The sequence below is a fragment of the Manis pentadactyla genome, chromosome 8 (genome assembly GCF_030020395.1).
Source record: "Manis pentadactyla isolate mManPen7 chromosome 8, mManPen7.hap1, whole genome shotgun sequence".
Classification (NCBI taxonomy): Eukaryota; Metazoa; Chordata; class Mammalia; order Pholidota; family Manidae; genus Manis; species Manis pentadactyla.
Genome location: NC_080026.1, coordinates 3,674,689 through 3,689,745, shown reverse-complemented (window position 1 = coordinate 3,689,745; position 15,057 = coordinate 3,674,689). Strand labels below are relative to the sequence as shown.

At 56.0% G+C, this 15,057-nt stretch overlaps 1 protein-coding gene across 2 annotated transcripts in view; it reads right to left on the bottom strand.

The window, feature by feature from the left end:
- The window catches only part of MYO7B (myosin VIIB), a 50,885-nt gene that overhangs the window by 11,707 nt on the left and 24,121 nt on the right, over window positions 1-15,057 (bottom strand). The window contains exons 19-29 of one of the 2 annotated variants that reach the window (XM_036884335.2): window positions 13,393-13,477; window positions 12,014-12,232; window positions 10,740-10,904; window positions 9,801-10,028; window positions 9,526-9,714; window positions 6,538-6,665; window positions 4,679-4,805; window positions 3,160-3,279; window positions 2,010-2,183; window positions 1,176-1,403; window positions 12-179 (exon numbers count right to left, since the gene is read on the bottom strand). In XM_036884335.2, the coding sequence (XP_036740230.2) occupies window positions 12-179; window positions 1,176-1,403; window positions 2,010-2,183; window positions 3,160-3,279; window positions 4,679-4,805; window positions 6,538-6,665; window positions 9,526-9,714; window positions 9,801-10,028; window positions 10,740-10,904; window positions 12,014-12,232; window positions 13,393-13,477 (1,831 nt within the window). The remainder of the gene's footprint in view (window positions 1-11; window positions 180-1,175; window positions 1,404-2,009; window positions 2,184-3,159; window positions 3,280-4,678; window positions 4,806-6,537; window positions 6,666-9,525; window positions 9,715-9,800; window positions 10,029-10,739; window positions 10,905-12,013; window positions 12,233-13,392; window positions 13,478-15,057) is intronic. The other variant, XM_036884333.2, reaches the window with a different exon arrangement.

Sequence of the window (15,057 nt, the reverse complement as noted above, 5' to 3'; positions counted from 1 at the left end):
GTGCCGCTGACCTTGGCGTGGGCGGCAGTGACGAGGCTGGCCCACTGCTCCGGGGACTTAGTCCTGTACAGCTTGGAGGGGATGCATCCGGGCAGCAGCTCCTGGACAGCCTCTCTTTGCACCGAGGCGCCGAGCTGCACACAGCAGTGCTGGGCCAGCAGCGCCACCAGCTCTTCCTCCTGCACAGCAAGGGACACGGGCATGAGGCCGCCCCCTCCTGCCCCCAGTGCGCAGGCAGGAGCAGAGCGTGAGCCAGAGCCACCCGCCTCCGTATGTGCTAACTAGGCCCCAAACCAAGCTGTGCTCCTGTCAGCAGGCCTGGACTTCAGGCAGCTGTGGCCTGAGCCCTGCAGGTCCTGTTTAGGATGCGTGGTGAGTGCCCTGCCCCTCTCCCAGGCAGTGAGGGAGAGGGGAGCTCTGAGGCCTGGGAACCCCACCCCTGACGGCTGCGTTGGGGGTGTGGGCAAGGCCTTCACCCCGTCTTGCCCAGGCCTTGCTTGCTAAGCGTGACCTTCGGCCCCTCTTCAGGGCTTCTGAAAGGACTCGTTGCAGGGGCCTGTGTATGGCACCCAGCATGGCCCAGGTAGGGGGACCTGCCACTGCCCACCCCTGCCACTGCCCCATGCCAAGCAGGCTTCCAGGACTGCTGCTGCCAACTCTGGTCCCGTCTCAGCACGGGGAGGTTTGCACCTGCTCAGCAGGGGCAGGCATGCCCTCAGGACCGCAGGTGACCCGGCTTCTCTCCCTTGCTTCTTGCAACCATACAAAGAGCTCCTGTTACTCGCTGCCCTTTCCTGATGGGGGCCCGAGGCTTAGAGAGGCTCATGGCCCAAGGTGCCACTGCCAGGAAGAAGCACAAGTGGGACTCGGACTTGACTACCAGCAGCCCAAGGCCACGGGTGGCCTTCTCTGCTTGCTGCTGGCACCACGGCCCCCAGGGGCCCCAGCAAGCCTACGGCCCGAGGGAGGAGGCCGCGGAGGCGGGGCCGGGCCGGGGCCCGCATCCTGAGAACGCCTCCCTGGGCCCCGTTCCCGGCCCTCTGCTCCCGGCCCCGCGCGTCCCCGCGCCTCGCGGGCTCCGACTGACCGCCACGACCCGGGCCGCCCCGATGGCAGTGCCCGCCCAGGCCGTCCCGAGGGCGACTCCGGCGCCGGGCGGCTGTGCTGTCCCTCACCTGCTCGAAGCTGTACTCGCCGGCCCGGACCCCGTGGAGGACTTGGCGGTAGACGAGCTCGGTACTGACGGGGTCCTCCCGGGAGTCGTGCCAGGGCGTGAAGAACTCCTTCCGGAAGTAGAGGCGCCAGGGCGACTGGCGCTCGCTCTCGCCCCTGCCCCGCGCCAGCTGCTCGCACTGTGCCACCGCATCCATCACGTGGTCACGCCCGCTGCCCAGGGACCAGAACTGAGGCCAGAATGGGGCAGCGAGGTCGGCGACCGCCCTACCCAGGCCCCGCGGGGACGCTGTGCAATGCGCAGCTGCACTCCGCCACTGAGCAGGGCTCGTGGAGGCCAGGCCTGCGTGGACATCTGCGGGTCTCTCCACACGGGGACAGGGCCCACCACTCAGAACCACTCCTCCCTGCGGCGCCCCAAGGAGGCGGAGACCGTGGCCGTGGCCACTTGATGGGCTCAGAGCCCCTTGACTGGCTGGCACACGTCGGGATCTGAGGCTGCGTGTGATGATGTGGGGTTCAGGGACAGTCTGCAGCTCCCCCAAGGGAGGGCTCAGAGCAGGATGTGTGAGTGCCTGGTAGACAGCTGTGCACGGGCTGCCCGGGGCTGGGGGGTCCCCACAGGATGTGTGTGTGACACGGGCCGAGGTACAGCCACTTGGCTGAGCGTGTGAGTGTTCAGGCAGATGGAGAGGCTGTGTGCGTGTGTGTCTGTATGTGTGAGAGAGAGAGAGAGCCGGGGGGGTGAGCAGTGGCCAGGCTGGCACTGAGTGAGGCCCCGAGCTGGTCTGGAGGTGGGAGGGAGGTGGGCGATGGATGGGACGCCTGGCGAGTACCTTGTCGTACACGGCAACCTGTAGAGAAAAGCCCAGGTAGTCGCTGAGGCCCTGCTTTCGGGCGATGTGCATACACACTTCCCGGGATGTCGAGGCTGAGTCGACCATGACCGTCAGGTTCTCTCCAGTTACCAAGATGACATGGATGGGAATGTGTTTCTTGGACTTGACAGCCTGGGGACAGACAGAGACTCAGGCCCTCTGTCTTCAGACCAGAGGCCAGCTTCCCATCCCGTCCTCTGCCCAGCCTGCGCATCCCCACGGGTTCCGAGGGCCGGGCCTTCTTGAGTCCCACCCGGCTCAGCACAGTTAGCAAAGGTCTGGCCAACAGATGCTGCCTGGGAATAGACCACGTGGCCATGGCACTGCCCGGCAGTTAGTGGGCTTCTCCAAGACTGCCTGGGCCGACCCTGGAGTGCAGCCTGCAAGTCTGAGGCCCGTTTTAACGTGACAATCCTGAGGTCTGGCGAGGCCCAGTGACAGACTAAATCGCAGAGGGTGAGCAGAGCCCCTGGAGATTGGAGTCCGCGCCGTGGAGCGTTTGGGGGCCGTGAAGCTGCTGCTCCTCTCTGTGTACAAGAGGGACACGCACCGCTGCAAGCTCGCCTGCTGTGCAGGTAGACAAGGTGGAAAGCAGGAGGCCCCGTGGACCTGGGTGGCAGGAGGTGGCCCCTGGTATGGGGCACGGGGAGTGAGCGCCTTCCAGGAGCCATGGTCCCGTGGGGTCCAGGGGGTGCCCCCTCAACCCTGCTTGTGTCCGAGTGCCCCTCCCTGAGGACACTGCAAGAATTCGTCGGCGACACAAACCACAAGGCCGCTGGAGTCACGCCCCTGGAGTGCCCGCTGCCTTCTCTGTCTAAGGCACATGTCCTCAGAGGGGTGACATTTCAAGCCCTTAGCAGTGATTCCCGAAACGCTAAGCACTTCGTCAGATTCGTTTTCCCCCTCAGCTAGCGGGGCCCTAAAGGACTGTGGGTTTAGAGGTAAGGAGGGCACTTCTGATGCCAGGCCATGCCTGGGAGTCTGGGCCCCTGCTGGGGCTCACAGGGCCCCTGCGCACAGAAGGTACCCCAAGCGGGGGGAGGAGCCTGGAGGGCAGAAGGAAGCACCCTGGGCTGGCGCCACCCCACACTGGCACCCCCACTCCTACCTGCAGCTCCAGCCAGGTGGGGGGCTCCGTGCGCACCCCGTTGGCATAGGTGCGTCTCAGGCGCTCAGCACAGAAGGGCCCGTAGCCAGCTGGCCCTTGGCCGATGAAGTTCAGCAGATACTGGTGGGCGAGGAAGGAAGGGGAGGAAGACCCTGAGAATGGAGGCCCCTCTCTTCTTACTGCCCTGACGGATTCTAACCACTGTACTACCACCTGTAAGTGCGCGAGGCATCGGATATGGTACCTCACCTTGTTGGGCTAATCGTTTTGCCCTGTGTGTGCGTGTGTATAGATAGATAGGTAAGTACGCAGTCAGGTATGTAGGTAGAGGAAATCACCGCATTGCACACCTTAGACTTACACTATGTTGTATGTCAATTATGTCACAATAAAACTGGAAAACATTAAAAAAAAAACCACAAATGAATACTCAGTGTTGGCAAAGGTGCACTGAGCTGGGTGCTCTCTGACAACCCGGAGAAGGAATAGAAATTGGCACATTTCTAAGGAGCAATTTGCCAATATGTTTTAAGTAGTACTTAGTTCTAAGATGTCATACCCTTTGACCCAGTAGCTCAAACCTATTATGAAGGCAAACATATACTGTTTAATCTCAGTGGTGTTTATGGTGACAAGCAATTGGAAGATGGATCTTAAATGTCCACCAGCAAGTTACATGCCCTCTGGGATGGCCATATAGAGCTGGCATCAGGGCTGGCATTTGGGAACTTTATAACATGAGAAGACACTTATGGAGATAAGAAAAAAAGGCACGAGAGTTGATGTTCAAAACATGTTTGACAAAATGTGTTGAAAATCTTTGTCTCACAGAGGTTTTGTGAGGAGATGTGGCTTGGAACAGTTTGCTGGTGTCAGGAGTGGCCCTAGTGCCCAGGGCAGATGGCCGGGGTGACCACGCTTTCTGCTGCCTATTCTGTCCCCAAAGGGACACAGGAGGAAGTGGGGTTATTTTCTGTAGGGTCACAAGGATGACACTATAGACCACAAGAGGCCAGAAACATTACCAGAGAGGTTTCCTCTGGGGCTGGGGAGGACTTTACTTTTCCTTTTAGAATTTCTGCACCTCCTACTTACTAGTTTTATAATCAGAAGCAAAAGGCAGCTTAGAGCAGTGATGCCTGGACTCTGTCACCTGTAGGCACCTGTCAACGTGCCACATCCATTTTGGTTCCAAGGACAGAGACAGACGCTGGGCCCGCTCCCGGGACACCTTTGTCTTTTCAACCCACATTTCACCTCCATTCTTTCTCCTCAGAAGAGCCACCCTGGTGTCTGAGCTCAGGTGAAAGGCCCGCAGATCCTGCGTAGGGGCGAGAAGGTGCCAGCTCCAGCACCCTCTTTTATAGATGGGGAAACTGAGGCCCAGAGACGCCCAGGCACCGTTGCCCATCCTGGCCTGCAGGATTGGGATTTCTGGACCTGCTCCAGGGCCTAGGGCCAGTTCATGCCCCAGGGGTCCCCTGCCCCCTTCAGTCCCTGCCCCAGGCCATGTCCCCACCTTCATGAACCTCTCGGAGGGTGGGAAGCAGCCCAGGCAGAGGCTGAGCAGAATCCAGCCCCGGGCCACGCTGCTCCTCTTGAAGTTCTCGGACAGCTGCTTGCAGATCTGGCAGTAAATCTCATCCCTGAAAGACACGGAGCTGGGAGACTAGGCTGGGAGCTGGCCCTGGGGGCAGGGAGGGGACAGTCACCTGGACACGTAGGTCCTGCCCCTGGGTGGATGTCGCAGAGTGACCTCCAGCCCCCTCACTCCGCTGTCTGTGCTGGTCCCTCCTACCACGTACCCAGCCCCCCTTGGGCCCTGCATGTCCTGGAACTGTGCCATCTGCAGTGCTTCCCAGGGCTCTGCGCCCCCACTCCTGTTAGCCCTCCATTCCCATCTCATCCCTCTGGCCTTTGCTCCCCCTGCCCACAATGCCCCGGCCTTCCAGTGGGGGCACAGCAGCAGGGAGCACCCGGGTCTCAGCATAGCCCCGCATAACCCCATCTGCTCCTTTCCCCACTCAGGGTTATTTCCAACTTTCTCCCTCAGCCTTGAGGCCCTCCCCCTTTCTCCAAGGGAAACCACGAGGGAACTACTGATGGCACCAACTGGCCAGGTTCAGCCATGCCAGCCGCTGAAACTCGAGTAGAAACCCTGTCATCTTTCTGGCTTAAAGAACCAGAGGACAGTCTGGGGGCACCCAGAGCAGTTGACAGTGAGGAGAGAAATCTTGAAGTGAAGAGAACCAGAGAAGGAGTCCTAATTTTGCATTTAAATCTTCCTAAATCTCTGGCTGGCCCCTGATCTACACAAGTGTGGGGCAGACTCCGGGCAGCCCGGCCAAGGCTCCAAGAACTGACCAGGGCCTCCAGTGCTGCCCACCACAGGGAGACGAGTTTTGTTTCCAGCCAAGTTAACCGCCAACCAAAATAACAAGCCAACACTCTTTGAAGGAAATGACAGACGGCAGAGTCTCTAAACATTTCATCCTAACGTCCAGGATACAGCCCCAAATTACTAAACTTACAAGGAATAAGTCAAATGAAGAAACAGGAAAACATGACGATTTTCAAAAGAAAAGGTGGTCCATGGGGACGGAGCCCAGAGGCCCCAATACTGGACTTAGCAGGAAACTTAAAACTATCCTAACTATGCCCAAGGAAATAAAGGACATATGGCCACAGTGAATGACCAGATAGAAATCTTGGCAGAAAAACAGAAACTGTAAATAAGAACCAAACGCAGAACTAAAATATATAATATCTGAAATTTTTAAAAATTGTGATATGGTTATAACAGCATGTTGGGGAAGACAAGGGAAAGGTCAGTGTATTTGAAGATAGATCAATAGAAGCCATCCAATATAAAGAACTCAGAGGAAAACAAAGGAAGCAAAGACGAACAGACCCCTCAGGGACCTGAGGGACAATATCAAAAAGTCTTCTGTAGGTTAAAGAGGCCATAGGGAGAGAGAGAATGAAGTAGAAGTGAAGCCCTTAAATATAGTAGTTTGTCCCTGAAACAGTGATTATATTTCTTAAAATGTGTATAAAAACACAATTCCTGTAAAGCGAATTGTATATAAAGCTAAGTAAGTATAATGTAAACATTACAGGATGCCGCCCTGAAGCCTGTTACGATGACAGTTTTCCCAGACCTGAGTGTCACCCACGAGTTTTAACGCAGAGCAAGTGAAAACCCCCTGGCGGTGATCTTACCTGCTGTCCTGAGGCCCAGCCCGCAGACCCAGGACGGGGAGCAGCACAGGAGGGGCGCCGGGGGTGGGGGGCAGAGGAGGCAGCCGAGGCCATGGGCTGGCAGCCAGGGAGGGGGTGGGACGTGCCGACTGGGGGGAGGGGGAGGCGGGCGCTGACCTGAGGCTGGGCCGCAGGATGGCGTAGCCCACGATGAAGTGCACCTTCTCCAGGTTGGACATGGGTCGCTCTGAGATGGGGCCGGCAGGCTCGAGCATCTCCTCTCCCATACTGAGCTGGCCGGCCACCTTGAAACCCAAAGGCAGCCATCAGGACCCCTGGAACCCTCCCCACTCCAAACGAGGAACCTGGGCACAAGGAAGGGAGCAAAAGCCGGAAGCCCTGCAGCAGGCGGGCAGCAGAGCTGGGAGCCCCCGCCTGGCCTGCGACCCGGGACGCCTGCTTCAGCTTCCGGGAGGAGCTGTCCTTGCCCGCTCTGCCCCTGCGGCTGGGCCTCTGTGGATGGAGACAGTTCCCCAGGGAAGGTGTGCTGGGCGCTACCTCAAAGGCGCTCAGCTGCCAGCCTCTGAGGGCAGAGCTAGCAGCCACCCCGCCCCGCTGTTTCCTGGCCAGACCTACGAAGCACCTTGCGGTACCTCACCTCAGCTGAGCTTGGCAACATGCACAGGTGTGCGCCATCGTCCTCACTGTGGGTGAGGAAACAGGCAACGGAAAGCAGGAGACTGGACGCGCGCTGCCGGGCCAGCACCCTGGCCTCTGGACGCTCAAGGCGTCCCTGTTCCAAAGCTGGACCTCTTGCCAGTGCAGCCCAGGAGGCTGGGCTGGGTCTGAGCCTCGGTGCTCAGGGCAGCCCTGGGCCGTGGGCATTCTCAGCAAAGCCCTTGGGCGTGGGCTGGAGTATGCTTTGCCCGCTGCCTGGTGGTAGCTCTGCTAGGGCAGCAGGCCTCTAGGCTTCTGGACCCAGCTGGATGGGCAGGGCCCTGCTCCTGAGCGGGGACACAGCAGATGCTCAGGTGTGGGAAGGGAAACTTGAGTCTGGCCTCTGGGAGGCTGACCTGCTTCTGTCCGGGCTCACCCTCCAGAGGTGCAGAGTGCTGGCCTGGGTCCCCGGCCCGAGGGGGGCCAGCCTGAAGGTGGCCCCAGGGAGCCCTGTCTCCTGACAGCCCCACACGCGGTACGGGACTTCCAAGCCCAGCGCTGCGGCTTCCCTCCTGCCTTCTCCCTCAGCTCGGTCACTCCGGGCAGCCCCGTGGAGAGGCCCACGTGGAGCCTGGGCCCGCCGGCCGCTGCATGAGGTAGCCGTCCTGGGAGTGGATCCCGGGGCTCCAGGCCCACCTGGAGAGGACGAAGCTCCCGGTAACAGCCTGACGGCACCCTCAGGAAAGACTGAGAGCCAGAGCTAGCCAGCTGAGCCGCTCCTGACCTCCGGAAACTCTGTGCATAACTCATGTGTGCTGCTTGCAGCTTTAAATTTGGGGGCGAGGAGGTAGTTTGTTACACAGTAATAGATAACTACCACGCTCTGCAGAGACCGTGCCTCTAGTGATCAGCGAATCAGGGTTTGAACTTGGGCGGCTTCCACATGATTTCTGGACCAGGTCTGGCCATGCGCTCTGGACTATGGACTCCCTTGGATTTCTATGCTGTGAGTCTGCACTCAGGACCCTGCAGGTAACTGAGCTGGACCCCATGTACTTGAGGCACGGGATAGCGTGATACTGCGACTTATAATAAGGAAGGTGCAGGGGTCTGCATCCCCATTCCTGGCACGGAACTCCTAAAACCCTCGGGATTTCCTGAAATAAAGATGTCATTTGTTATGCTAATGAGGCAACCTTTGGAAAGGCCTTACGGATGGGGGGGTCACTGGGGAGCCAACCCCGTGATTAGAGGATTGGAACTTGCAGTCTCCCACCCACCCCAGAGAGCAGAGAGGGGCTGCAGGTTGGATCGATTGGCTCAATGGCCAATGATTTAATCAATCATGCCCATATACTGAAGCCTCTCTAAAAACCTGCAAGGGAGAGTTCAGAGAGCGTCTGGGCTGGCGACCGTGCGGTTTCACACAGAGCAGTGGACTTAGGGAGCGCAGAAGCTCCTCGCCGTGTGCTCCTCCATCTGGCTCTTCCTGAGTTACATCCTTTGGTAATTAACCAGTAATCTTGTTAGCAAAATTTCCCTGGATTCTGCGAGCCTCTCTAGCAAATTAATCAAACCCAGGGAGGGGGTCGTAGGGACCTCTGTTTGATAGCCCGATGGTCAGAAGCCCAGGACATGCAACTGGCATCTGAAACAGGCAGCTGTGTAGGACTGAAACCTGTCTGTGGAATCTGATGCCATTCCAGGCAGACAGTGTCAGAACTGACATCAGGGAACTGCGTTGAATTGTGGGACACCCAGCTGGTGTAGGAGTTTCCCGGCATGGGGAACCCCCCACTTTGGACCTGGCGTCAGGATTCTAGGCAGTCATGGGCTCCTGTTGCTGGTGGCCTGAGAGCCATCACCGCCCAGGAATTCCTCTGGACTATTCTTGGTTAGTTCCACAAAGATTACGTCATGAAACTGGGGCCTAAGGAAAGACTTCTGACCAAAAATAGATGCAAATTAACCTTCCATCAGAGGGCAGGGCCAGAATGCGGGTCAAGAAGTTGGGCTTGGAATCAGCAGAATGGATTCAAAGTCTAGCCCTGCCACACATATTCACTGGGATCTGCGGGCAAGTCATTTCACTTCTCAGTTTTGTTGGCTGTAATGAACTTAATAATTCCTATCTTACAGGGTTGGCTTCCCGGGAATTACCTGAAGAGAAGCAACTGGCACGAAGCACATTGTCAGTCAGTAACAATATCTGTTATTACTGTTCTATTTGAATCCCATTCAAATCAAACCCAGTACTTAGAGCCTGGAAGGCCTTCTCCAATAACGACTGTATAATTCAAAGAGTCACGGGTGGAATGCCTGACTCATGGGTTCCCAAGTGTGATTCAAGACTGAAAATCCCCAGGCGCCATGGCTTGGGCTGGGGTTAGTGGGTGGCGCTCACTCTGCGTCTTGCCTCCTGCTTCGGGTCCCATTTCCGCGGGCCATGGGCCTGGGCGACCCCAGAAGGAGTCTGTGCCCCTCCCTGCCAACCCTTGCTCCCAGTACCTCCGCAGACCCGTGTGGGGCCTGGGTGCTGCTCCCGCTGCCCAGGGTGCCATGGATCTGCCGCGTCGCTGAGCCGCCCCGCACACTGTTCCTGGTGAAGAGCGCTGGCTCCGGAAGGTCGCCCATGAACCTCAGAAGGATGCCCCACACCACCAGGGCAGCCTGCAGGGATGCAGACAGAGCGCCCGGCTGGACCATCTCGCAGCGCGGGGCCTACAGGATCCCTCTGTCCCGTGTTCCCTCTGAACCAGGGGGAGGCCCGAGTCACTGGAAACCAGAGAGCTCCCAGGTACCGAGCAGTCGGTGTTGTCCTCGTGGTAGAGCAGCGGGTAGTGGAGGGGCCGCCGGATGTGCGTGTAGCTGGCAGACTTCTGGAAGTAGGTCGCAGCGAATTTGGGGAAGGTGTACTCGGCTAGGCCATCCACGTCCTCCTCACACTCGGCCACCATGGGGACCGCATCAAGGTCAACCTCGGGTAGGGTCTGGGTCCTTGCCTCCAGAGCCTGCATGCGGGGTCGAGGAAGGGACAAGAGTCAGCCATCTGCTCAGATGCCACCTGGCAGGCGTGCCTCCCTGGGCAGGAGCCTGAGAAGGGTCTGTCTGATCATCCAGTGGGTGCGGTTCTCCACTCGCCCTGTGTTGGGGACCTCCCCTACCCCACATCCTGAGTAGGCCCCCGGTGGGCTGCTGTGTGCTGGACAATCTATGAAATCTAATCCAAATCTATGAAAGAGAACAGTCTCAGTGTAAGAGGCCCACCCTCCGGGCAGCATGTCCTCAGAGCCTTCTGCCTGCAGACGTGGGCTCTGCAGGCATTCCCCCAGCCCGCCCTCCTCACCAGCCTGCAGCCAGGGGCTCCTTCTGCACAGAGCATGTGTGCATGTGGGAGAGTGACCACCTGGGATGGGGGCGGTGGGAAGGGTGCCTAGGGGCCCAGTGCAGGGCGTGGTGAGAGTCAACAGGAGCCTGGGGGAGCTACTCGCAGAGGTAATGGCACCTGCTGCCCTTGAAAGGGGGGTGCGCACAGGCTCTCAGGCCCCCTCTTCTCTGCATGCTCACCCAGGGCTGCAGAATTCACTCCTCCACCTACTCGGCCAGTACCCCCAGTGAGTCTTGGCCTCTCAGTGAGCCCCAAGGCTAACTGAGGGCTGGGACTGGGTGGGGTGTCCCATCCCCTTCTGGGCAAGACCCTTGAAGGACAGGGCCCATCTCACCTTGAACTCAGGTGGGGCCTGGCCCTCCTGCCCGCCGATCATGGAAGGGAGGAAGCCAAACACCCGCTCCACCATCTCTGTGTCCGTCACGGTGTCATAGATTGACTTTCGCTTCTTGGTGGGGAGGGCACACTGCTCCTCACCAGCCGGGATGACCAGAGGCCCCTGCACACACACCCCGAGGGGCGGAGGTTACCACAGGCCCGGCCGGGGCAAGCAGCTCACAGAAGCCAAATAAACCTCCTTCTGCCATCATTTGTCCAAACTGATAAACTTTCCTCTAAAGTCTAGATGTTAGTAGCCAGAGTGACTAGAAGTCACCCAGCCTGGACTTTTCATTCCCAGTGGAGAAACAGAGGCCCAGGGTGGGGAGGTTGCCAGCTTGTCCCTACTGAGGCACAGGCCCCGAGGTGCCACCTCAAACCCCTAGGATCCCCAGGGCTCAGCTGCAAAACTGCTGCTCAGGGCCACCTGGTCCCTCTGCACAAGGCCCACTAGGAGACGTCCCTGGGCCTATACTGACTATGGCACAGCTGAGCGAGGTCTGTGGCCCTTCCGGAGTCACACGAATGGGAAGCCTGCTGCCCACATGTCTGAGGTCTATTCTCTTCCCGGCCACCGTACTAGCAATTTGCTCAGAGACCCAGTTTTCATCTACGGAGCAGGGGTAGACTTCATCCCAGCCCCCTTTCCTTATCAGAGTTCCCAGGCAAGCGAGTTCTGAGGAATGAGGCTGAGTCTCAGGTGCCCCCTGGAGGAAACAGGATCATTCATGGTGAAATTTCAAAATGCAGGCATGTGCATCTTATCTTGGCACCGCTCCCCTGCTCCCTGCCCCCCAGCCTCTCCTGCTTAGACGTTCAAAGATTCCCTTGGTGCTTCTCTGTTTCCAGCCGCCAGGCCACAGCCCCGCTCTCCTCCAAAGAACTGTGGCCTCCCACAGCTCATCAGGCCCTGGTTTCCTAACCTCCAGGGGACCAACCAGCCCTGCTGAGAAACTGTCCCCAAGGGAGAGGACCAAGAAGCCCAACTCCCAGGGCCCAGGTATTAGACTGTCCGGCCGACGCAATCCCTCTCCCGTGCTACATCCCGTGAGCTCCTGGGCAACCGAGGTGTCCCAGGTAGCGTCAGGGCATACTGCAGTAATAGCTTTGGCTGGGGAGGAGGTAGGGGCATCTGGTGAGAGCTCCCCACTGCTCCTCACTCCTCCTGCCTGCCCCCCACCGTGTAGACCGCAGTCAGCCCCCCACACCCGAGAGGGCAGTGACACCTACATTGGCTTTCTGCTGCCGGAAGTTCCGCCGGGCAGCCATGCCCCTGGTGTGCGCCTGGATGACCACTACTGCCCTCCTCTTGGCCTGGACTTGCTGGCGCACCAGGTAGCCCCTGCAGAGGGCCTGTAGCTGGACCATCCTCCGGCGCGTGGCCTGGTACTGTTTTGCCAGCAGATGGCTCCGTGCAATGGCCTGTAGGCGCTCAAAGCCCAGGAGGATCTGTGAAGGCAAGAGGGACATGCACTCACAGAGGGGCCCGGGCCTGGCACAAAGAAGGCCTTCTTGAGGCAAATCGTACTCCCCAGGAGACCTCACAAATTAGTTTTACAGTTATCTGCTTTTTGGCAAAGGGCTGGTGCTAAAACTGCATGCACTCATGAGCATGAGCATATTAAACAAGCTACTACTTGTAAAACACTTAGAGCCTGGCAGGCAAATAAGTATTGTTAAATGGCTTAAATATTAGAATGGCCTCCCGGTGCCAGTGATTGAGAGCTGGTCTGGAAGTCACGTGGGTGGTGGACCCCAGAGGCCTCACGTTTCGTAGGTGTGGCCAAGTCCAGCCAAGTGCTGCGCCTGTGCGGAGGCCTGGGGCGGCCCCACCAAGCTGACCCCTCAGGAGTGTTTCATAAAGAGGAAATGAGAAGTCGATGAACATCCACTTCTGTGCTGGTCCACAGCCAGCCCTGAACCACCTGCACAAGTCTTGGCTTTTAAAAAAAGGCCAGCTCCGTGGGCACCAGTGGTGTGGGGTCATGCTTCACCTTATGGGCTTGGAAGGCCCACAGACCTGCATCCAGACTGCAGTTCTACTGCTTCCTCACTGTGGGCTCTTGGGAAAGCCACTTCACATCTCTGCCTCAGTTCCTGGACAGACAGGGTTGGTTTAGTGATAAATGAAAGGATGCATTCAAAGCAACAGGCCCCAAGTAGCTTTTCCATCCATGTCAGCTGCCATTATGCCCACGTAAGCAGGAACACAAACAGGCCTGGGGTCAGTTTAGCTGATGTGATAACTGTGTCCCAACCACTGTCACATCCATGTCAAAGGCAAGCAGTCAAGCAAGGCCCGATGGGGCGTGGCCAGGGTCGCTCTGGTTCACTCGCTGAGCAGACAGTCATTAGGAGGAAGTGCTCGAAACAGAATAATCAGTCCACTAATTCGTTTGTGGTCTGCAAATTGCGAAAAGGCAGCCATTCTCTAATTTCAGAGTGGGACATCTCATTCTAGCTGTGCAGACAACCAAAATTCTGCAGTACACTTTGAAGCCCACAAACCATGTGACCCGAGAGTATGTGGATGCTAAGAGCGGGCTGTGTCAGGTCTGTTTCATGTCTGCCAGTGATCTGGTCCTGCCGGCCTGAGTGCGTTCTCTTACCAGTTTGAAGTTCCGCCTGTTGTACCAGCCTCTCCACCAGGCCTGAAGGGTCACAGCTGCCCGTCTCTGCTGCAGGAACTCCTTCCTGGGAAGAGAAATGCAAGTCAGAGTGTGTAACAACCTCAGACATTTGCGGGGGAAATGATTCGAAGGGAAGAGAGACAATGAAATGCTGGGGAAATGAATACACACAGTGTTTCTTTTCCAGAAGTCTGTACACACCAAAGACAGACATGTTAGGAACTTAAAATCTACTGCCAATAATTCAAATCTATGAAAGAGGACAGTCCAGTATTTAGAGTAATCAGGAGATTTTTCCCTCACTCTTCCCCCCGGAGATATATGAAGGGATAGAATCTATTTCCGATGTTCTTTTTCTTGCCAGACTTGCTCTGCTGTCTGGCCACTAGCCCAGGTGTTTGAGATTCCTAGTTGGTCTGCCATCTTCCGTCTTCTTATATTTGTTTTATATATAATGTCCAGTGTTTTTAGTTGTAGTTAACAGGAGAAATAGGGAAAAGTATGCCTACTCCATCTTCCCGGAAGTAATCACCATTGATAATGAGTGGCGCTCTTGTCCTTCTGGCCAACATAATTAGACAAGAAAATTAAAGAAAAGATAGAAATCAGGGTTTCTAAAATTTAACACTATTGACATTTTGGATTGGGTAACTATTTGCTGTGGAGGCTGTCCTGGGCATTTAGGATATTTAGTGGCACCCTGGATTCTACTCACTAGGTGCTAATAGCACCCTCCTTGCCCATCCCCTAGTCATAGAAATAAAAAATGTCCCTAGACATTGCCAGTTGTGCCTGGAGGACCCAAACCCGGCAGTCACCCCCAGTTGAGAACCATTGGTGTGGATTTTAGAAAGGAGACAAATTATCTTTACTTTCATATAATTTAATAATTTACTTTGGCTTCATATTATAATTGCCTGGGGACGATATTTATACTGTGTGTGTGTGTGTGTGTGTGTGTGCATGTGTGCATGTGCACATGCACCAAAAAATATTAATCTATTTTATGAAGGTAGGGCTACTCTTAGAACAAAACAAAGACAATATAAAAGAAAACTACAGATCTCTCTCATGAATATAGTCACAAAAATCTGTAACAAAATAGTAGCAAATAGTATTCAGCAGAATATAAAAAGAATTATATGCTATGGTCAAGTGGGGTTTGCTCCAAGGATGCGAGGCTGCTTCAATATTCAAATATTAATTTAATCCATCATATTTAAAGGCTAAAGAAGAAAAAGCACATGATCATATCAACTGATGTGAATTTTTTTGACAAAATTCAATACCCATTCATGCTAAAAACTCCTAGAAAACCAGAATACAGGGAAATCCCTTGACTTGAGAAAGAGTGTCTATGAAAACCTACAGCTAATGTTGTACTTAAAGGTTAAGGACCAAGTGCTTCCCCTTAAGATATGGAACAAAGATGTCTGCTCTCACCACTCACAATCCTGGGAGTTGTGGTCAGTGCAAGAAGGCAAGAAAAGGAAATTGAAGACATATGGATTGGAAAGGAAGAAATGAAACTTCCCCTATTTACAGATGTCCACAAAAAAAAATTTTGAAGAAATTTATAAAAAGTAAGCGATTCAGCAATGTTGCAGCATACAAAGCCAACTTACACAAGTCAATCACATTTTT